At 46.3% G+C, this 22509-nt stretch overlaps 1 protein-coding gene across 3 annotated transcripts in view; it reads right to left on the bottom strand.

Moving 5' to 3' along the window:
- The window catches only part of ZRANB3 (zinc finger RANBP2-type containing 3), a 615617-nt gene that overhangs the window by 294443 nt on the left and 298665 nt on the right, over positions 1-22509 (bottom strand). For all 3 annotated transcript variants that reach the window (XM_085645762.1, XM_085645761.1, XM_085645763.1), the window contains exon 7: positions 1122-1207. In XM_085645762.1, the coding sequence (XP_085501888.1) occupies positions 1122-1207 (86 nt within the window). The remainder of the gene's footprint in view (positions 1-1121; positions 1208-22509) is intronic.

Raw genomic sequence — 22509 nt, 5'->3', positions numbered from 1 at the left:
TCATAGTTTTGAGTTTCTGGTGCAAAAAACTCTAAAGCCTGGCAAGTTAAATGCACATCATGTGACAAAGACAGTAAGCCCGGCGAAAACTGTTTTGCATTTATTTGAGACTTTCAGCATGAGGCAGAATTGATCATTAAACATCCCCTCTTTAAGCAATAACAATGTACACAACAGTTTTCTACATAAAAAAGGTTTACGAAGAAGATGAGAAAGGTTAGGAGCCACAAGAAGTTCTTTAGGGAAGAAAACTATAAAATGATGTTATTTTTGATTTTCTACAGCACAGTTATTTTAAGAAGTTGTAAAGAGAACAGTAGATGAGGACAATAACAAACAGTAACAAGAAAACAACAGGGGTGTAGAGGTGGACAAGCAGGTTAGTTGAGGTAAAGCTGAAAAAGGTGGATTTTAGTAACTTCCTAAAGGTGAGCAAATCATTTTGTGTTTTGATGGAAGGAGGAGTAGAGTTCTTAAGGCTACAGGCGGCTCCAGAGGATGACTGTTGTAGTGCTAAGTGTCAAAGTCATGTATTTGCAGAAAGTCTTTGGTAATTCAGAGCAGTGTACTGGTCATGGTGATGGGAGACCCCTTGCACAGTATTGAAATGGATCTTGAAAATATGAAATGCCAGAAAAATCCATTTCAACATTAAAGCTGAGCTACAGTTGGAGAAAAAATGTTCTTGTAGCTATTGACTGGAATAAATTGCTAACCAAGTATCACGTCTATTACAACAAGTACCATACTTAATATATCTTCTATGAACAGATCATGGACCTTATGATTTTATAAGGGAATAATTTAAGCCGTAAGGTAATGGACAATCAACAAATAAAAGCTAGTTGCAAAGGCTTGAATGCGGGTATAAGATTTCTAAAACTGGAAATAAATGGAAATGTTCAGACAGAAAAAGTCAGTCTCATTCCCACAGAATCATTAAGAGACGCATCTCATCCATGTCTAGATCTTTCACTTACAAGGGCAATTCGCTCAGGGGAACTAATCTTGAACATTACATTATTTTCAACAAAAAGATTCCTACGGTGTCATTATTCTTGCCACATGCATCAAATACCAATGACAACAAATTACACAAGTAATTAACATGAAATAGCTACCTCATATGTGCATTGCAATATTGTTTTGCATACTGAGTCCATGTTCCAAATTTCCGAGGGTAAAGAGCCTCAATCTGCATGAATAGCTGAAAAAAGTGAATTATGATACAAATAATTAACTTGTTGATTAGACAAGAGAGCATTTCAATCACGCAGGCCCAATACTTAACTTATTCAGACACAAATGAAAGATACTTACTTGTACGATTTCTAAAACAACATGTGTATCCTGAACGAATATTCACGACAGACCTTCACAAGTCTCAGAATTAAAACCTGTTCCCCATTCTAAATGTAAACAAAGATAATTGTCCAGGAATACTTAGAAAGAGAATAGGGCAGGAACACCTGCTCATTTGCATAAAAAAAAACAGTAAAGAGAGATTAAAGGTGTTCTAACAACTTCCCCCTTTAAGGAGGGGATAACCGAAGCAATTGATTATTAAAGATCAACTTTTGAGGAAGAAAAAATGTTATACCTGGCATTTTAGATTCCCAAAAACAAATAATCTCGAAGCAATAGGTGACTTTATTAATTAGCATGGGATTCTTAGTTAAGACTCTCATGCTAGTTAATAAGGTCGCCTCTTGCTTGGAGACAGATTACCGAGCAGTACCGACCAATAGAAAGAAGTCAAGAGAAGAATAGCAGTTCACTAAAAGAAAGTTTTTCAGAACAAACAGCAAAACACCACCCGATAATTCCCACACTCACTGGAAATACATGAGCACACTATCTGACCATTTTAATGAACATACATCACTGATAACCTGAATTCAGCTCTGCTCCAATCCTAATAAAATCACCTATTTGTGAGCAGGGAATGTATTCAACATTTTCTGCCACCGGACAATAATAATAATAATAATAATAATAATCTTTATTTAGATATAACACAGATATCTTTAAAAGAGATTACAAAATTCACATTAAAAAAATAACTATTTTAAAATGCAGAAAGAAGAAAGAGACGAGCAGCAGCTCAATGACCATGATAGAAGTAGAAATTTTCTACATCTTAGGTCGCTGATTCAAGACTTAATAACAAACATTTTAAAAAACTGTTCAGATATTTTTGATACACTAACTTTAAAAATACAACATACGTATTAAAAACAAGGCAGTATTCTGTGGAATACAATTTAGTGTGTTGGCCTATCCGAGTACAGAGCATAATAATCATTTCAGTTCATCTTCCCTAAGATTTTTATTAGCAAGACCCTTTTTGCATAAAAGTACGGTATACTTGCTGAATAAAATTTGTTAAACCCAAGTTTAAAGCTGTATTTTCGGGATTCAGGGTCGCGATAATGGCTTGCCTACATGTCCGAACTCCCAGCCTATTCCACTCTGCTTTGAGTTTGCACCTACGTTGGAGGTTGAAAGCTGGGCAAAGACAAGCCACATGTAACAGAGTTTCAGCTGTCATGCCACACCCTCTGCAGATTGTATTTTCCGCCGTGCGTCGCCAGGGGGGCAAATCTTGCAAGAAAAGCCAGTCACCCATTCTAATTGCCATAAAACTGTGTTTTAAATACAATGAATATGTACAAGACAAGTAGGTTGCAGGGGCTACACATCTGTATGAATTTACAAGGGCCCAAGCATGACTGCGTTTGGTAAAAAGTGCTTTATCCATTATGACAGAACTCAATCTCACACATTTTTTGATACTAGATTTAAATGCAGCCCGACTAGGGTTGAGTGCCCATAGCTCACTCACCGACATTTGATGGATATGGTCTTTGAGAAGACAACCAAACGTGCCTCCGGGTTTTTTTAGGTGATTTCCAGCCAGACTAAGAATTCTAATGTGCCTGGGTCCGCTTGCCTCAATTTATGACAAAGGTTTAAATATGTACCCATGTTAGAAACATCATAATTCAATATCCCCAGCTCTAGTCTAACCTGAGCTGGGGATGCAGAGTTTGGCAAATGGAGTACCTTTTTGTAGATTTTGGTTGTGTGTTGATTTAGGGCAGTGTTCAGCTTGCCCCTAAATATCTCTATACCGTATGATAGAGTAGGGCCGATTTTTGCTCTCAGAACTTCTAAGAGTGGTAAGAGAGTTGGGCCAGAGATATTTTTCGAGAGCTTTGCTAATGACACCGCAAGGGTCATGGCTTTAAATGCAATCTCGTTACGATGTTTTATAAGATTACCCCTAGAGTCCAAATGGACGCCTAGCTACTTGTACGAGTGTCCTACAACAAGGCTTATGTTATTATATGCCACTGGACAAAAACAGATAAAACTGTTTTGAAACACGTTATGGTATCAAAACAATAAAGTTTTCATGTCAGAAATAGACTTAGGAAGGTAACAGCCCAAGGCTCAGATCGTATAGGAGACTAAATAAATTAAAGGTTTCAACTGCCCCTCCTAAGCACATTGAGGCAGTGGAAGCGCAGGTACCCTTAAAAGACCAGTGTTTCATTTGCTCTTTGCTAAAAAGGTTGCTTGTCTTGCTCAATTTCCTTACTTTGCTTTTTTTTTTAATTTAAAAAGCATACAGGCTATTGAAAGGGCAAGTTAACAAGCTCTTTTCACTCCAGTTCTGTTTTTAATTATGAGTGGTTTCTTTTAAAAAGTAGAAATAAATTCAATTCAATTAATACTGCTGGATCTGCAATGTAGGGGGACATCTCTGTTATGGAGAAATGCTTCGTGCCAGCTTGGTATCCTTCACAGATTTACATGCCTGACAATAACAAGGTGCGCATAAGGCATGGAAAGTGAGAATGGGGCTTACAACATTCCTTATCCCACTGTTGCTTGTCCTCTAGTTCGGTAGTTCAGTCAGCGTTTGGTAAAAATGGATGGCTATTATTGCTTCCATGGTGCGGTGCTAATATCGGGTAACAGGACGTAGTTATGGAGGGCCACAATGGGTGCATTCTCTAACCAGGAATTTGATAATGTCCTCCAGGACCATAACTGGTGTAAGTATCCCTCACCAACCAGCCTCACGGTTATCCAGCATGCCATTATAAATCCCCTCCAGGCAAACCCAAACTTTTAAAACTTAAGTACTGATAAAGTACCTCCTAATTACAACCCTTCCTTGCCTATCCAATATCTTTGGAATATTTGTGGTTTCCCAATAGTTAGAAAGTGAACATATCTGGACAAATTTCGATAAGCTCACACAAAATATGGCATAAAAATGCACTCTTAGCATTCTGTGCCAAAATTTTGTCCATAACTCTAACTTCATAATTTCTCAGCAACCTTCAACGCCATCACCAATCAACCCATGATCAAGGAATTAACTCTTTATTGACATTTCATCTCCTATCACACCCTTAACTTGTTCATACCCTTTTTCACATCGAAGTCCAAAAAGTCTCACTTGACCTCTTCTTTATAAATCCAACATCAGTCAACTTCAAATTTACCAAGAATGTAAAATGTCCTAACTATCGTAATGGAAAGTATGCTTACTCATACGTCCTATCAGGGCGGGAGCAAATTAAACAGGGTGGGTTAATCCTCACCTCCATGTCTTTAATGGAATTAAAACTTTCCATTACGATAGCTAGGACATTTTACATTCTATGTCAGGACCGGAGGCGAAGATTATGCTGGTTTAAAGGTTATCCACAACCAGTGCAGCCAGAGTCAGGACTGGTTTTAAATAGAACTTTTTAAAAAGTAGATTCTTTAGACCAGTCCACTGCATTGAGAATATCCTCTAAATGGGCTCCGAGGAAGAACGCTTTTGACGCCATAGCCCCTCTGACAGAGTGAGCTCCGAACAACTTGGTATCTATGCCAGCTTCTTGCAAGGCCCATCTAACCCATCTAGCGATAGTGGATGAAGAGACTGCCAGGAATGGCTTCCTTAGGGCTATCAGTTGTCTCTCTCCGTGTGGGTGGGCATCCGCTGTCATCATCTCGTAGCTCTTTAGGCACCTTAGTACATATAGGTATGCGGAATCTGGAAGGGAAGGATAGGTAACCACGCAGGAATTTAATTTTGTACGCCTTGAGATGTGGAAAGTAACCGCATCCGGGGTAAAAACTCTACCTGTTAGGTCCAGAGCCTTCCGTCTGAGACTCACCGGCATGAAATCAAACAGAGAAGGGTGACTAATTTAGCTGAGAGCTCCTTTTGCAAGAGATATTTGTTGGATCTTCAAGACAGAAACATATTAAAGACTTTGTTCACATCCCATAGTACTCAGTATCTGGGTTTGATAGGAAGGGATAGGCGGATGCCCACAACAGTTTCCGTACAAGGGGATGATCCCCAAATGGATGGCCACCAAACAGTGAATAGCCTGCCGAATTTGCTGACCTAAAGATGTTGATGAATCTTTAGGCAAAGCCGTCTGACGCCAGGGAGACGAGGAAATTCAGAATGTCTACCCGTTAGGCGAACCATCTGGGATTAAGTGAGGCTTTTCCTGAGATGCTGAGGCTTTCAGACGCTGAAGTGCCTGGGAAAATGGCCTGTATAGAAGATGACAGCAGCTCCACCAACCGTGCGATCTGCCTCAGGGATGTGGAAGGCCTTTGTGCAAGGTGACGCAGCACGTGCTTGATCCTGGTCAACTTCTGGGAAGGGAGGCTGAGGGTGGCGCATACCAAGTCCACCACAAAGCCCAGGAACACCAGAGATTTGCGAGGGAACAAGGATAGACTTGGGCTGATTAATAATGAAGCCTAGGGACTCCAGGAAAGAGACCCCTGTTTGAAGGTGTATAGGCAGAGCCAGAGGGCATGAAGAGGATGTCATCGAGGTAGATTATCAGATGTATGCCCCGACCCTCAAAAACTCCACTACCGGGCTGAATTACTTTAGTGAAGCAACACAGGGGAGCGTGCTGAATTGGAGCGTGTTCCCCCGCCAATGAAACTGAAGGCAGTGGGGGAGAAAGACTTGGACGGTCAGATAGGAGCCCTACAGATCCAGGCACACCATCCAATTGTTTGGTTGAAGGAGGTCCTCCGAGTAGGTGGATACTTTCCATTTTGAAATGGTGGTAATTCAACCACTCGTTGAACTCCTTGAGATTGATAATTGGTCGTTGACCGCCATTCCATTTGTCCACCACAAAGAGATTGCTTTAAAAAAACCTTGGATGCGGGATTATATGCACTATAGCCCCCTTGTGGATAAGTTCTGTCACCTCAATGTCCCCCAGTTTGGCATGCACAGAAGAGAAGATCAAAAGGATAGGAGGTCTCTCCTGGATGGGGCAGCCGTAAAACTCTATGTGGAACCTTTTTACTGTTTGGGGGACTCAAGCACCGGAGGTAACGGACTCCCAGTTGTGGATAAACCCCTGAAGCCTGTCCCCCAGAAAATGCAGAGGAATTGGATGAACACTCACCTTGATTGGAACCTTGGTTGTCGCCACCAAGGTGCCCTCCTCTCATGCCCCAGTGAACTGGGTGACCGTTGGATGGGTAGAAATTCCCAAATCTGGAGGCATCCTGGTACTGCCCACTTCTACCATCCCCAGAGAAAATCCGAAGAGACACAAATGATGGACGGAATGCAGAACAAATCAAACATTCACCCCCAGTCAAGAGATCTGGATTAAATCCATTGTTTTTTCGCTCACCATGACACCCCAGTTTGGACCCAGCCAGTTTAGACCCAGCCATATGCAAATCAGTCTTGACCATGCTCCACATGGTAAAAGTCTAGCCTGAACTGCCAAGCCAGGTCCTCCCTGGCCCAGAAACAAACATCCTGGGACCCGTTTCGGAGTATCACCCCTCATCAGCCAGGCTAGCTTGAATCCAGTGGCGGGGGTGTCCCCTGGATGGGTAGGAATTCCCAAATCTGGAGGCATCCTGGTACTGCCCTCCTCTATTGGGATATCCTCTGCCGGAGGCTGTGTGTTGAGTGCGGCCGGCCCAATGCCCACTGTTTCAACCTGCCCCAGAGAAAACCTAGGGCATAAAGATGCGTTTACTGGACGCCTGGGCCTTGGTCAGCTCCTCTAACTTGGAGTCTATGTTAATGAGGAGCGACCTACGCCTCTCTCGCAGGAGAGGGTGCAGTTTATGTTACCCAGAAAGATGATTGCCCGCTGTGTCCAACCTGCTGGAACCTCGGGGGAGATCAATGACCCAGACACCTTAGTGTCTGCTGCCATGTCGAGGATGTGGGTCAAGGGGCCTGCAGTATTCAGAAGCTTGTCCTTGAAGCCCGCCAGGACCTGTCAATCTCCTTCTTGGGATCATGTACGTATTTCCAGAGAAAGGTGGCCATACGTTCATCTATCTCTGGGATGATATCTACCTTGTGCTGATGAGGGTATTCTGCTCTCATGCGATGTGGACCTCCTTGTCCAGAGGCTTGCGAAGCCGCCCCGCGACATAGGTCACGACTTTGTCTGCAGGTGTCTGGGTCCAGCATGTCAGAGGGGACCTGGCAGTATCCCCTGGAGATGTGCCTAACTATGGGTTACAGGGTGAAGGGCTCCATGGGAGAGAACCTTCCTCCTGTTCCTCCTCAGAACCTGAGGGGGGAGTCCAAATCTTGAGGGGGACTGGGTGGTTGTAGAAGTGACAAAGGTGATCGCCTGAGGGGCGAGCTGGAGCCCAAAAGACCAGGCTGGGGGGGGGGACTAGTGAGGTGGCCTGAGAATATTCCAGAACCGCCTGTTTCAGCCTGCCAAAGGCGATCAGGTCGACGCCTGGCTCTGTGTCCTTTCCGCAATTAGGTGGTGGTGCAGGTGGTTCAGGCCTGGCTGGAGGTACTAGAGGTCCAAGCCCCAAAAGGTCTTCCCTCGAAGGGAGGGGTCTGAAGCAGCACGCTGCGTATTGCAGTAATCTCCATGGGAGCCACCGCCTGCAAAACAGCCTTAGAAATAGAGGAGTCAATGAGATCCCAAAAGTGGTCATCTATGGGGAGGTAGGTAACACTATCCTCCTCCACATATGACTCCTCTACATCACTCATCGTAATCAGGGGCCCAGAAAAAAAGCACGGGTAGGAGTTGGCACCAATTCTGAGGTTCCAGCTAATGTAAGAGGGTTTGTAAGGGTGGGGGTCTGCCAGCACGAGATAGCAGGCCAGGGAGCTAAATACAGGGTACCAGGCCCTGTGGACATCACATGCCCCTAGCACACTATGGGGTTAATAGACTTGCCTGGGCCGGTGTCCTGCCGAACAAGCGCGAATACGGACCCAGAAAGGGCGTCTTGCTCCAGGCAAGTGAGGCAGATTTAACTGGTGAGCTAAGCACCCGGTCAGCCGCGCACCAATTTTCCTGAAACTGACAGTACTGGCACACCCAGGGTAGCAAGACACGTCAGGCACATTCAGAAGGGGGGACCATTTAGTGGTTGCAGAACCACGCTGCACTGGCCCCAGGTGCTGCAGAGCACCGTAAGGATTCAAAGTGGTCTCAGAGGAGCAACCAGTATTCCCACAGTCACGGAGTGAATAATTGACAATGTTAAACAAGAAATAACCACATTAATCACAAATTTACATTTTAAGAACCTGCTAAACACATTCAGAAAACAGAAATTAAACAGGCCAAAGACCAGGGCACTTAACTCGGCTGCTGGAGCCGGAGGTGACAGTGACAAGGGACTATGAAGATGCTGTGGCTCCAAATGATTGGGCATTACTGAAGTCTGAACTATGACCTTTTACCCAAGGGTTATGGGAAATGAAGTCTGTTGTAGTGTTTTTTCTAATGGCTGCTGTAATAAAAGTGGAGAAAGAACACTGTAATCCTCGCCTCCGGTTCTGACATAGAATTCACCCACCACCTTCACTACATTATCACTCTGAGGCTCAATAGCCCGCTCCCTTGATATTATCCTTGGTTCAAGGCCAAAGCCACGTAGATCTAAATCAGGCAAGAGATTGGACAGACAGCTTTGCATCCATAACCACACAAGTGACTTGGACAGCCCAAAGAAATATATTGTTGACAGTTCGGGCTGGACTGTTCCCATGAGAAACAGGGTCAAAAACTTGGCAGTGCTGGCTGAACTGTTCCCTTGAGGAACAGGGTCAAAAACTTGGCAGTTCGAGATGGACTGTTCCCATGAGGAAGAGGGTCAAAATAGAGAACAATGATGGATTCATCGCAGATCTGTGACTGGGGGTGAGTGTTTGAAATGTTTTAGCGCTCCGTCCCGCATCTCCTTGTGTTTGCTTTGTTCGCCCTACGTTGGCAGGGTATGCCCAGACGTGGGTCCCTTGACCACTTTTCCACTGGATTCAAGCTAGCCTGGCATATGAGAGGTGTTATCCACGAAACCAGTCCTAGGATGCTTGTTTCCGGTCTAGGGAAGACCTGGCTTGGCAGTTCAGACTCGACTGTTCCCATTAGGGACAGAGTTAAGACTGATTTGCATATGGGTCTCAACTGGGGTGAGTGAGCAGAAGAACAATGGTGGATTCAAACCAGATCTGTGAAAGGGGGTGAGTGTCTGAAAAGTTTCAGCGCTCCGTTCCTCATCTCCTTGTGTTTGCAAATAAATATATAAGCATGAGTGGGTCCACACAAAGTCTCGGGAAACCCTTAGTATTGCATTCGACTATTTCAGCTGACATTATACCTCACAGAAGAAACTCATAACGATCTTTAAGGTCCCCCAACAAACAGGTATTCATGTGAATCCAACTAATTTAAGGTGAAGCACTTGGAGGCAAGCATTCCAAAGACATCCTCCCATCAAATCCAGCAAAACAACCTCATAGCAATTCTGAGCTCACAAGCAGCCAAGGAATTTCTTCATTCTACTCCTATATTGTTTCCCCCAAATGAACCATGTTACTTATATGCAAATATAATTTTTCAGCATTGGTATGATAAACATGCTTGAATTATACTTCGTCGTGAGGCTGTGAATCTGTGGTAGTTTAAGAGATCAATAAACATTGTAAAAATAGCCCTAAGGCCAGACAGTATTTATTTAGAGGTGCGCTCATCTTTTTTTTATAAGCACCTAAACTTAAATTAAGTAGGTGAGTGCACTAAACACTCTCACTCCCCTTAAAGGCTACTGTAGCTCTGATTTTCAAAGAAGAAGAATGAAAAGGATCAAGCAGAAGCCCCCGGATTGGGGAATGAGGGTGGCTCACCTATAAATCTATTACAGCTGAAGAGGTGAGCCCACTGGTGACTCCCATTGCTAAACTGGGAAGACTGAGAGGGCAGATTTGGATGTGGCTAAAGCCATTAGCTCTGCCACTTGATCTTGTAATGGGAAGGCTTTACCTCAACAAGTACCCAGACAATTTCTAAAGTAGCTGATCGTAGTTGCTGGGATAGGGAATATTTGGCCTTTTTCAGAGTGGGTCCGAGGTAATCTGACAGTGTCAGACAGGCATTTGTTGAGTCTTCTTCCTCTTTTGCTGCTGCTGACCCTTTCATAAGCTAGTTGCTAAATATGGAAAAACTTGAACAGCCAAACTTGAACACCCTTCTTATGTTGATGCGGCACTGGACATTTTGGGAAGAATCTCAATCTGATTTGAGGATGAACATGAAGGCTCTGAACTGGCAGTGCTGTAGATGCCACAGAGAATCTCAAATATTGCCTCTGTTTCTGGTGGACAGGTATTTGAAACTGAGTGCCTTGAAGGTCCAGGGGTGTCAGGAATTTCACATTTTGCAGTAGAGATAGGACAATCTGAGGGACAGAGTCCTCGGGGAAATATATATATAGGACAGGAAGCCCTTTTGCGAAGAAACAAAGGACATGTGCAGTGGGGGTAGGCTGCCTGTAGAGGATTAAGTAAAGCCTGGAGACAGTTAGGAAAAGCCCTGTAAACCCCTGATACACATGGCCTTCGGTGGTGCACAGAGGGAGTTGGTTGCCTCCGTCCAACCTCAGATATGCACAGTCAAAGGATGTACTTGGCAGCGTTTGGCTAACCACAGTTGGTAGGATGTACTGCGACCAATCCCAGCTTCACATGGCTGTGCACACTAAGGCTTGGGGAGAAAAAACAAAGCTTATAATAGAAAAGTAACAAAAATTCACTGGGAAAAAACAGTCAAACTGTGAATTATGGTCTGGCACAAATGCGCAAAACCAAAAAAATTCAGGAGTTATGTCATGTTATGAACACAAAGCCTGCTATGCAGAAAACAATAAACAAAACACCTATTTTAAAATAGTGCAGAAAAAAAGACTTGCTATCAAGAGCAAAATAAGGCGGGTGACATGACTTATGGCATGCTTGAACACCATAAATGGCAAGTTTCAGTGGTTTTACACATTTGAACCAGAAATCATATTTTCAAGTATGGCTTGTTAAGTGAAAATATGCAAACAGGAAACATACAAATAAAAATATAGAGATATAGAATACATAACAGGTAACTGTGTACTATTGGCATCAAGTGGTCATCTTGAATTTTATGAACCACAAGGCCGAAGGCAGAGTGTTTTTTTTATGTCACATGAACCCTTAGATGGTAATATAGGACCATATTACACATTACTTGTTATATTTAGATGATTTATTAATTGATTTTTGTACACTTTAGAAGGCTCAGAGCATTGGAGAATCATTGGTTTAGTATTCATTGTTTGGTTGAGTATGAAAATATGTGTATGTGCCGAAAATGTGTGTTTTGCTTGGATATAAAGTGCTAACAGTTCCCACTGTGTTGTTATAGTTAAGTCAAAGTTTGCATAGGAGAGTGTGTCTTTTTCTTTCGCTAATAACTTTTGCCAATCTTTCCAAAAAAACAAACAAAAAAAAGTTCATCCACATCAGTTCCTTCCTGGAAAGTTTCAGGGCGATCCATCAAGCAGGAAATAAGTGAAAAAAGGGAGAGGGGTCCCACAACAGCAGAACAGAATTACATCAAATTTGGCAGAATGTTAGAATTGTATTTAAAAAGCATAGTTTTCACTATTTAGTGTAAATCCATTCAGTCATTTGAAAAATTTGCTTTCAAGGAAGAGCTCGGGATGGGCTTGAAAGGGTTAAAAATAGATACATCTGGACAGTTGCTCTCAAGGTAGTCCCATGGCACCATAAATGAAGAAAATAGAGTAGTTTGATTGAGCTACAGACTTTTTTTTTCAAAGTTTTGTTTATTTTCAAGTAAAACAGAACAGCTCATATGCACAGTGCTTACAACATCTGAACTCCCCAGTACAATATGATTGCTATTTACAGAATTACAGTATTCTTCCGGAGAGAAGCAAAGAAACAGAGCTCGAAACATTCACTTCAAAATAAATCCCCCCATGGCACGCAGTGCCATACACCCCCCGAACAAAGAAAGACAAAACGAAAACAAAATCGGAGTACCTCAGGGAAGGGGTATTGTCCAAGGATAGAGCTATCTACCCCATTGATGTCTCATTGTTGATCAGGGTTTTCATACACCATTCGTGAGTCACCCCCGGGCAGAACTCTCAAAACTGAAACAGGCGGAGTGCCCTCGTTCTGGCGGGGCAGGCACTGAGGAGAAAACCTTCTGAGAGAGAAGATAAAAGTGGGTCCCACAGGAATTCAAAATTTTTGGTAGGAATCTGCTAAGATATCTGCCAGGTGTTCCATCATTATCGCTTTCCATAGCCGAGAGTGCCATTGAGTCATCGAGGGAGCCTCCGCTTTCTTCCATTATGCTGCTACTGCCATTTTGGCCGCTCCGAGACAGAGCCACATAATGGATTTATCCCCATGTGTCTGATGTCGTAGAGATTCACTTTGTAGACCAAGGAGCACAAACCCTGGGTCCTCCATCAGAGGGTAACCTAGAATTCCTTTAAGTTGTGCTAATATCTCTGCCCAAAAGGATCTGATTTGGGGACAGTCCCACCAAATATGTTGAAAATCACCCGATAATCCACACCCCCTCCAACAACAGTCTGATGTTTGGGGGAATATCTTTTTAGGTTTAGCCGGATGTAAATACCAGTCAAATAATAATTTATAAAGTGCCTCCCGGAGCCCCATTGAATGATTGGATCTGGCAATATCTATAACCACTCCCGACCATTGAGCCTCCATGATGGGACTATTCAGGACGCCCTCCCAGTGATCTTTATGTCGGGCTGGGACGTGTATAAAGTGTCCAGTAGTTGATTGTATAGAAAAGTAAGGGTGCACTTTGTTCCACTACTACACTTTGTAAATTTCTCAATGGGTGTGAGTTCTCTCGTAGGCTGCATCCCTCACACTGGGAAGGGAAACCCAGTGTATTAACTGATTATATCGGTAGCGTTCTGTGGGTGGGAGATGAAAATCCTGGGCACAGTTCTCAAAGGTTCACACATCCCAATTATGGAATAAGTCTGAGACCGTTAAACAGCCCCCCACCCACCATGCCTCGAGGAGTCCAAGTTGCAAGGCAGGTGGGAATGCCGGATTGAAATGTATAGGTGCTAGCAGTGATGTAAATGAGGTCAGTCCCTCAACCACCGTGACCATGTCCCATACTCTGAGTTGTGTGTGTGAGCATTTGGCGGTCGGTCCGTTTTAGGTTTCCACAATACGTCCCACATATATTTCCCCATGAGTGCTCTCTCCATGTGGAGCCAATGATTGTCTGATTCATGGGCTGACCCTTCCGGAATCACCTTCAACGGTGCTGCCTTGTAATATGTTAAAATCTGGCAGTGTCAGACGTTCCTTGGCCTTAGGCAACCAGAGCACCCTATAAGAAAGTCTCGCCCTCCCCCCCTGCCATATGAATTGTGTTACCATGGAGCGTAGGCTGGGGCAGAAGCTGCGGCCTGCCTCAATCGGGAGCCCTTGAAATAAATAGAGGAGTTGTGGGAGAACTGACATTTTAATGGTGTGGATGTTTCCTAGCCAAGATAAATATAGTGGTGCCCATCTTTTTAAGTCCACCTTTAATTGTCGTAATAACGGTGGGTTATTGTCTCGAAATAGCTCCGGTAGTGTAGGCGTGATTCTAATGTATGTAATCCCGTGGGGTGCCCACTGAAAAGGTGTCGAGCCAGTGAGGTAATCTACTATTGTCTGGGAGGTTGTCAGGTTAAGCAGATGCGACTTAGATAGGTTGATACGTAGTCCTGCTACTTCCTCAAAGTGTTGCAGATCTTATAAGATGGCCATGAGTGAAGGCGAAGGCTGAGTCAGGGAAAGCAAGATATCATCTGCAAAGAGTGAAATCTTGTGCTCTTCTTCTGCAAAACGGATTCCACAGATCTGTGGGTTCTGCCAAATCATGGCCGCCAAAGGCTCTATACTCCGCACAAACAGTAAAGGGGATACCCTTGTCTTGTTCCCCTCCCAAGCGGGAACAACTCCGAACTCACCCCATTAACGAACACTCTGGCAACCGGGGAGGAGTAGTTTGCCTTGACCATTGCTAGAAATGTATCACAGAAGCCAAACTTCTTCAATGTGAGGAAGAGAAATCGCCAGTCCATCTGGTCAAACGCCTTCTCGGCCTCAAGCGACCGAAGGACAGCCAGGATCTGTATTTTAGAAACTATGTCAATTAAATGGGGTATCCGCCTGATATTATCATGCATCTGTCTTCCTTTAATGAACCCCGACTGATCGGATGGATCTGCTCCGTGAGTAGGTTATCTAGTTGGGTAGCTAAGATTTTGGAATATAACTTGGCATCTAAATTCAATAAGGCTATCAGGCGGTAGGAGCCGCAATGTCTCAGATCCTTACTCTGTGAAAGAGAGAGCTCAAGGCCTCGCTCATGGATTCTGTAACCCTGCCCTCGTCAGCCATGTAGTTAAACAGGGATACTAGCTGCAGGGTTAGTTCTGCCATGAACGCTTTCTAAAATTAGGCCGTCAGTCCATCTGACCCCAGCGATTTGTGACATTTGAGACCCTTTATGGTGGTATGAACTTCTTCGTCTGTGATGGGGCTGCCCTGAAGATCATTTTGGGACTCTGAAACCTGTGGGAGTGTGACGGTTTGTAGATATTCTTGCTGGGTAGTTCCCTGAGAGGGATCTGCTGTGCATAGGTCTCGATTAAATTTCCCAAAAGCCTGGGCCTTCCCAGTATCATGCCCAATAGTTTCATTTGGCTCATTATAGATATCTTCTATGTGTTCTTTTTCGTTTTTTACTCTCAGCTGTCTAGCTAAATGAGAACCTATCTTATTGCCCTTGGTCATGGGTAGTTCTGTGTAGACGAAGCAGGGTGAGTTCCGCTTGATTATTATAAACCGCGTTGAGTTTCCCCCGTATAGCTGTGACTTTTTTCTGCTGCGCCCATATTGGGTTGTCTTTGTGGAGTTGCTCTGCCTTGTGCAGTTCCGTTTCTAAAGCCTGACAGTCCTTAACCCTTGACTTGTTGAGGGCGGAATTCAGCGTTAAGCATTGCCCCCATTAAAACCACGTTAAAGGCATCCCAATTGTTTAGTGGAGAGGCGTCTTTTGAGTCGGTATTCTTTAAAAAGTCATGAATGGTGGCCCTTAAGGAGTCTCGTAATAGTCTATCCCTTAGTATTGATTGCGGGTGGAACCATCTTCTGTTCCTAGGCGTGGGCATCTCCCAGTCAAGGCATGTGTAAACTGGTGCATTGTCAGAGAGTGTTATCGCATATGTTGTCACTGAAAGCAGGGTCTGCTGCAGCGTGTTACTCACGAATACATAGTCCAATCGGGAATATGTTCTATGTGAATGCGAAAAAAAGGTGTAGTCCCGGTCGCTTGGGTGTAATGTGCGCCACGCATCTAGGAGACCTAATTCTTCGAAGGCCCTCTTGAGTGAGTTGGGGAAGCTACTAGTAGTCGAGGGTTGTAGGAGCGTACTGTCCAAATCCACCTCCCAAGTAAGATTAAAGTCCCCCATCAGCATGATTGTCCCCTCTTCAAAATTTCCCAAAGTATTTAGGAAGCTGTGTAGAAACCTGAATTGGTTAGTGTTAGGGGCATATACCGTAGCGAATGTACACTGCCGACCCATTATGCGGCCTTTGACTATGAGGTATCTCCCTTCTCTATCTGCCTTACAACCCTCTGGAGCAAACTGCAAAAAAGAATGAAAGAAGAGTGTCACCCGTTGTGCTTAGTAGACGCAGAGGATTTATACATTAATGGGTATTGTTTGTGCTTAAGAAGATGTTCTCAGTCCCCTTAAGGTGGGTCTTCTGTAGAGCCACCACGTTGTGCCTTTTGTCTAAAATTTGTTTCCACAGGTGCTGCCTTTTCTCAGGGGAGTTAAGGCCCCTTACGTTCCATGTGAGGTTTGTAATGACCATTATATATCTCGATCAGTAACCTGTGTGTGATCGCCCTGTGTATCCCTCACTCCCTCTGGTCTCCCTCCCGCTGCATCCATCCCTGCCTCAAAAGAGTTCTCTTGTTTTGATACTGCGAATGCCCAATTACCCTGTGGCTCCCCCATGTAATACAGAAAGGAGAAAAAATACGAAAACCCCAATTGACCAAAAAATCTAACCCAGTTTGGGTATCAACAATGTGAAAATCTTTGAATACTTATCTAGGAACGTTCTGGTCCTTACCCGTTAAGGCACTCCTTTATCAAACTATTCCCTAGCTGGAAATAAAAACAAAGAGGAATAGTAGTGGAGGCAAAGTCCATCATTTGAGACCCTGGTCCATCCCAGAAAAGTCCAGCGCACCATCCCATGTACCTCACATCCCGATAGACCGGAATTACCAAACCTTCTGGCAGGTGGAAGTCCTTTCCCCCCATAGGGGGCTTCCCCTCCGGCATGTAGGTCATCAGTGTGTTGTCTGCTGTCAGCAAGTCTTTGGATGATCTCTGGTGACACGCTGTCTTCCACTGGCCGTCCTCCCCTTGAGTGGACCGGGGGCCCGACACTCCGTCATCTCCTTCCGCCTCTGGTTGCCCCAACTGCAGTGGTAGGCCCAGTGTTCGTCTCGCTTCTTGAAAGCCGGTGAAATGCTGATTGAGTAGTTCAAATGCCAAGCCAAAGGGGTATGTATATCTATATCTGATGTCTTGTCGGAGCTTGTCTGTGATAGGTTTAAATTGGGCCCGTCTTGCCAGTGTCGCCGGGGCAATATCTTGAAACAGAGTACATGTCATCCCCTCGAATGACACCTCATTCACTTTTCGGGCTGCCTGGAGGATGGCTTCTTTCACCTTATAGGTATGCAACTTAACCAACACATCTCTGGGGTGACGTTTCTCACCTTGTGGTGGGGGTCCGACCCTGTGCACCCTCTCTATATTTACTTTAAGGCCAGACTCCCCCAGCAGCTCAGCAAATAGGCCCTGGGTGAAGGCTTCCAAGTCCAGCCCTTCTGCCCCCTCTTGCAGGTTCCGAACGCGTATGTTGTCACTGTACAATCTGTTTTCGAGGTTTTCCTTCTTTAAGGCTGCCATCTTGAGTTGGTCATGAAGAAGTTCCACATTGTTTTGCAGCCTATTTGTTTTCGCCTCTAGGTCATTCACCTTAGTCTCCATATCTAATGCCCTTGTACCAACCGCATCCACATCTTGCTGGAGGGAGAGCAAACGCGAGTTGTTGTCTGACTGCAGCACCTCCAATGAGGCGGTCAGATCTGCCTTGAGCTCCTCCTTCATCTATTTTTTGAAGTCCCTCAGTGAGGGCAGCAGGTCGTATTTTGTGACTGCCATGCTCTCAGGGTTGGGCCGCGGTCGGAAGAAGGCCCCGATTCTGTTGATGCAAAATAATTAGAGACCCTGTTGCTCTGGGCCTTTCTTCTGCAGCATAAAGACCAGGGGGGCAGGGGGGGATAGTCGCCCCACTTCGTTGTCACCTGAAGGTCGGACTGTACTGCCGTGACAACCATAAACATGACCCTTTTTCCAATTCCGTGGCTGCTAAGCACTTCACCTCTCGAAGGCAGCCCCTATTCAGCTGTGCGCGCTGCAACCACTCGTCCAACAGGTCATTGCTAGTAGGGCCCGCTATTCCATAACTCACAAGGTCCCGGGCTTGCGCACCGCCCCTGATTGTACTCCAGGCCCCCTCGGGTTAGCTGCCCAAGTCTACAGATAGTCAATTTGTGGAGCTCTGCCGGATTTGCCAGGCTAAGGTTAATTCCTTGGGTGGCTATCGCATTTTACTTTGATGGTGCCGCCTTCGTCAGCAGCTGCCATCTTAGGGTCAGGCATTGAGTGTTCTTTTTTTTAAATTTTCTTTTATTAACAAACATAAATAGTTGCCGGTCATTGGAGTTACAGTGGTTCAGCCTTGGACCCATAAACATTATTGCAACTTAATATGGTACAGCAGAGCAGTAACAGACAATTTCATCATTTTATTGGGTTAACATTTCCTCAAGGGGGGAGAAGCTGGGGGGTTTACAGATGTTATCGCGGTACGCATTCCAGGGAGACCAGACCGCTACCCATTTCCAGGGACACCCTCTCGAAACATACACTATATTTTCCTGAAGCATACACCAGTCTTTCTTCCATGCACCAAGCAATGGGGGCGCTGCCGCCCCCCACAGGCGTGCTATGTTACGCTTTGCAATCACCAGCCCCAGTGTTGCCCACAATTTGCCTTTTACCGAAAGGTCCGTGGGCTCCCAAATATTTAGGAGGCATCGTTTAGCTTCAGGCTGCAACCTTACCCCCCAAACCTTGCCCATACAGTCATGTATCTTTGCCCAGTATGTTTGAATTTGTGGGCATTCCCATACTATATGAAGAAATGTCCCCCTCTCCCCGCAACGCCGCCGACAGAGTCCATCCGTACTCCTCCCCATCAACACTAGCCTGGTGACCGAGACATACACCCGGTGTAGTATTTTGTGTTGTATCAGCCGCAACTTTGGCGATATTGCCACTTCTCTGGGGGAAGGAGAGCGCCTCTCTCCACTCCTCATCATCGATTTCAAGGCCGTCCGCCTCCCACTTCCCCCTGAGGGAGCCCAGTGGATCCGGGGAGTGATGTATGAGTTTCTTATATGTGAGGGATATCGCCCTTTCCGGTAAGTAGCCGTCAAGTAATCTATCCTCTAGGGGGGAGGAATCCGGGAGCGTTGTCCCTGGTGAAATGTTAGATTGAAGAGAGTGCCGGACCTGCATATAGCGGAAGAATTCCGTGTGTGCCAACTTGTGTGACTACTGTAGGGAGGCGAAGGGCACCATTCCCTCGGCCCCCCAGAGGTCCCCTATACGGGATATACCGATCAGATCCCAATTGTGGAATCCCTGTGCGTCCCAGCGACCCGAGCCTCTCTGACACCCAGCGCGGGGTTGCCTTCGTAAGTTTGTCAGCCCACCCTAGCTTCCGGTTCACAATATGCCACAGTTGGACCGAATGTTTTGTAGGCCCCGTGAGGTGGAACTTATTGGGTCGCGAGTAGAGTGCAGCCTCGAAGTTTCCTCCGGGGAGGAGCCATCTATCCATCCCATACCCGGGGTCATCCCCACTACCATACGTGCCCTGATTAATAGCCGAGAGTTGCGCTGCCCAGTAATATTTGCGGATGTCCGGCAGTGCTATGCCCCCATAGTACCACCCCAAATTAAGTTTTGGGAGAGCCAAGCGCGGTGTGCCACTCCACAGCAGGTCCCGCTGGATGGCCTCAATACCTGCGAAGTATTTGTGTGGGACCAGATCCGGGTAGTTTTGGAGCGCGTATAAAAACCGCGGCAGCGCCATCATTTTGAAGAGGGTCGCACGACCCAACAGCGACAACGGGAGCCTCTTCCAGGTTACCGTGTCTCTCTGGAACCTCTGTAGAGATGGCCTGAGGTTATTTTCAAAGCGTGTTTTTGCATCTCCGGAGATGTAGATTCCGAGATATCTGAACCCTTCCGTGGCTATCTGGATCGGGCAACCACGTGGGACAGGAGGAGGGGCCCCAAGCAGCACATAAAGCAATGACTTTCCCCAACTGATGCTATAACCGGAGTTTTTCCCAAAACTTGTGAGGATGTCTAGGGCCACCCGGAGTGATTTAGAGGGGGAGGCAAGGTAGAGCAGGACATCGTCCGCATATAGCGAGATCCTGTCCTCCCATCCCCCCGCCTTATTATTTACCACCACCTAGACCAAAGGCTCGGTGTAGAGGAGGCGCACCCATCCAATGAAGTTGGGTCCAAATCCCAATCTTGTAAGGACCGCCATCATATAGGGCCACTCCAGCGTATCAAATGCCATAGCGGCATCAAGTGATACCACCACCGCGTCTTCCTGGATCGTCTGGCGGCGCCCCATCACGCCATGGAGCCGTCGCAGATTAAGGGCTGTATTTCGATGCGGCATGAATCCCGATTGGTAGGGATGGACCAGTTTAGTGATGATCGGTTTGACCCGCTTCGCAAGGAGCTTAGCCAGTATCTTAGGCTCAGCATTCAATAATGATATTGGCCTGTAGGAGGAGCAGCAGTCCCTGGGTTTCCCATCTTTGGGGATGGCCACCTGGGTGGCAATGCGTTGGTCTCTTGGTAGTTTCCCCAGCGCCTTGCTGTCTTCGAACATACTTTTGAGATGTGCACCCAGGCAGTCGGGCCGGACCTTATACAGCTCAATAGGTAGGCCGTTCGGACCCAAGGCCTTCCCAGTCCGCATGTCCTTAATAGCTTTAGCAAGTTCGGCGACGGTGAGGTCGCCGTCTAGAGTTTCGCGATCCTCATCAGAGAGCAAAGGCAACCTGATGTCTTTCAGGAGCGCAGCAGAGTCCTCTTCTGACAGGTCCGTGCCTCTGCTGTACAATCCTTTGAAATGCGCAGCAAATTCGCCTATTATCTCCTGCGGTTCGGTCAGGGGGAGGTCTCCTGCAGACCGGATTTCGGCCACCACCCTCTGTGCCATTTGTTTTTTATCCAACCAGGCGATTAATTTACCCGCCTTGTCCCCTTGGTCTTATAGCCGGCCTCCTTTGTGTCTCGCTAGCGTCTTCGCAGCCTCCGTGGCTAGGGCCTTATACTCAGCAGCTTTTAACTGCATTTGATGCTGGGCCTTTAAGGTCCCACGCACCTGCGCCTCTCCCTCAAGTGCGAGAAGGTCCCGCTCCACTGCGAGCATCTGCGCTTCCCTTTCCTTACGCTGTCCGGCGATTTTTGAGAGGGCCTCCCCCCTCACCACAGTCTTAAATGCCTTCCAGAGGGTAGTTGGGGCTTCCACTGTCCCTACATTTTCGGTGAAATAGTGATCTATTGACCGAGTGAGTGCCTTCTTAATTTCAGGGTTACGCATCAACCACGGGTTTATGGGCGCCACGCATCCCACCTTCTTCTCCCCGATTGTTAGATGCGTCCACAGCGGGGAGTGGTCTGATATACCCCTTGCCAAGTGTTTGACGTCCTGAACCACAGTGTCGTGCTGCAGGAGAGTAAGAAGGTAGTCAATCCTGGAGAATGTGTGATGCGGTCCCGAGAAGAATGTATATTGTAGCTGGGTGGGGTGGCGTAAGCGCCAGAGGTCCACCAGCCCATACGCTTCCAGTAAATTGGAGAGCCACATTTGCCCCGGTGCAATGTTACGCGGCGGGTGTCTATCCAAGTCCCCAGACACTACTGCATTAAAGTCTCCCCCAACTAAGAATTGCCCTTCGGGAAGAGAAAGAAGGAGTTCCCCCAGATCTTGATAAGATTGATTCTGGAGACCAGGTGGAATATACACCGTCACCAGGTTAAGCGTGCGGCCCTCCCATTTTCCCGTGAGCACTGCATAGCGCCCCAGCGGGTCAGTTCTCGTATGTTGAATTACCATTGGAAAGTTACGCCGCACAAGAAGGCCCACCGCTCGGGATCCCGATGTAAAGCCGGCATGCATGGCCAGAGTGTATCCCCATCTGTTGAGTGCCTGACATGTGTTCCCAATGAGGTTAGTCTCCTGCAGCAGGACAATATCTGGGAGGTGTCTTTTGACGAATTGGAGTACTATACTTCTCTTAAGCTTGTCCCCCAACCCATTTACATTCCAGCTAAGCACTTTGATACTCTTATCCCACTTCATAGCCATTCCCAGACATGATGCAAAGCTGTCGTCCACATGGCATGCAACACTGCTCCATCGCAGAAGGATTATTCTTACGTGACCAACTGAAACTCCCGCCTCCCCTAGAAATATCCCTAATAGGCCCACAACCCCCCTGAAACTGTAGCCCCCCCGCCTCCCGTCCCTCCCTGCTACCCTGCCGTGTAGGTTTACAACTATCCACATCCCCCAACTAGTAGAGCGCCTTTCGCCCTAAACAAGAAAGGAGAAAAAAAAAAGTCCCTCCCCTCAACAAACTTATTGGTGAGGCGTGCGCTAGCACCAATTCCAACCGGTGGGAGCCTCTCCCCCTTATGGTTTTAGGTCATCTCCGGTCCATGCGAGCCTGTCAGCACGATAGTTTTAATGTCCCCTGCTGTATTGCCCTGCCCCTCCTTTGATTGTTATGTTCAATGTCATCGGTAAGTGGGGCACACCACGCATACCAAGCAGGCATGTGAGTCTCCGACCCCTCCCCAGTTGAGGCACCCCTCCACTAACCCCGAGAGGGCGGCCCCCTCCCCCGCAGCACCGTCTCG

This window comes from Triturus cristatus, chromosome 3_1 (genome assembly GCF_964204655.1).
Source record: "Triturus cristatus chromosome 3_1, aTriCri1.1, whole genome shotgun sequence".
NCBI lineage: Eukaryota > Metazoa > Chordata > Amphibia > Caudata > Salamandridae > Triturus > Triturus cristatus.
Note: the sequence above shows the minus strand (reverse complement) of the source record. Positions and strands in the feature narration are given on the sequence as shown.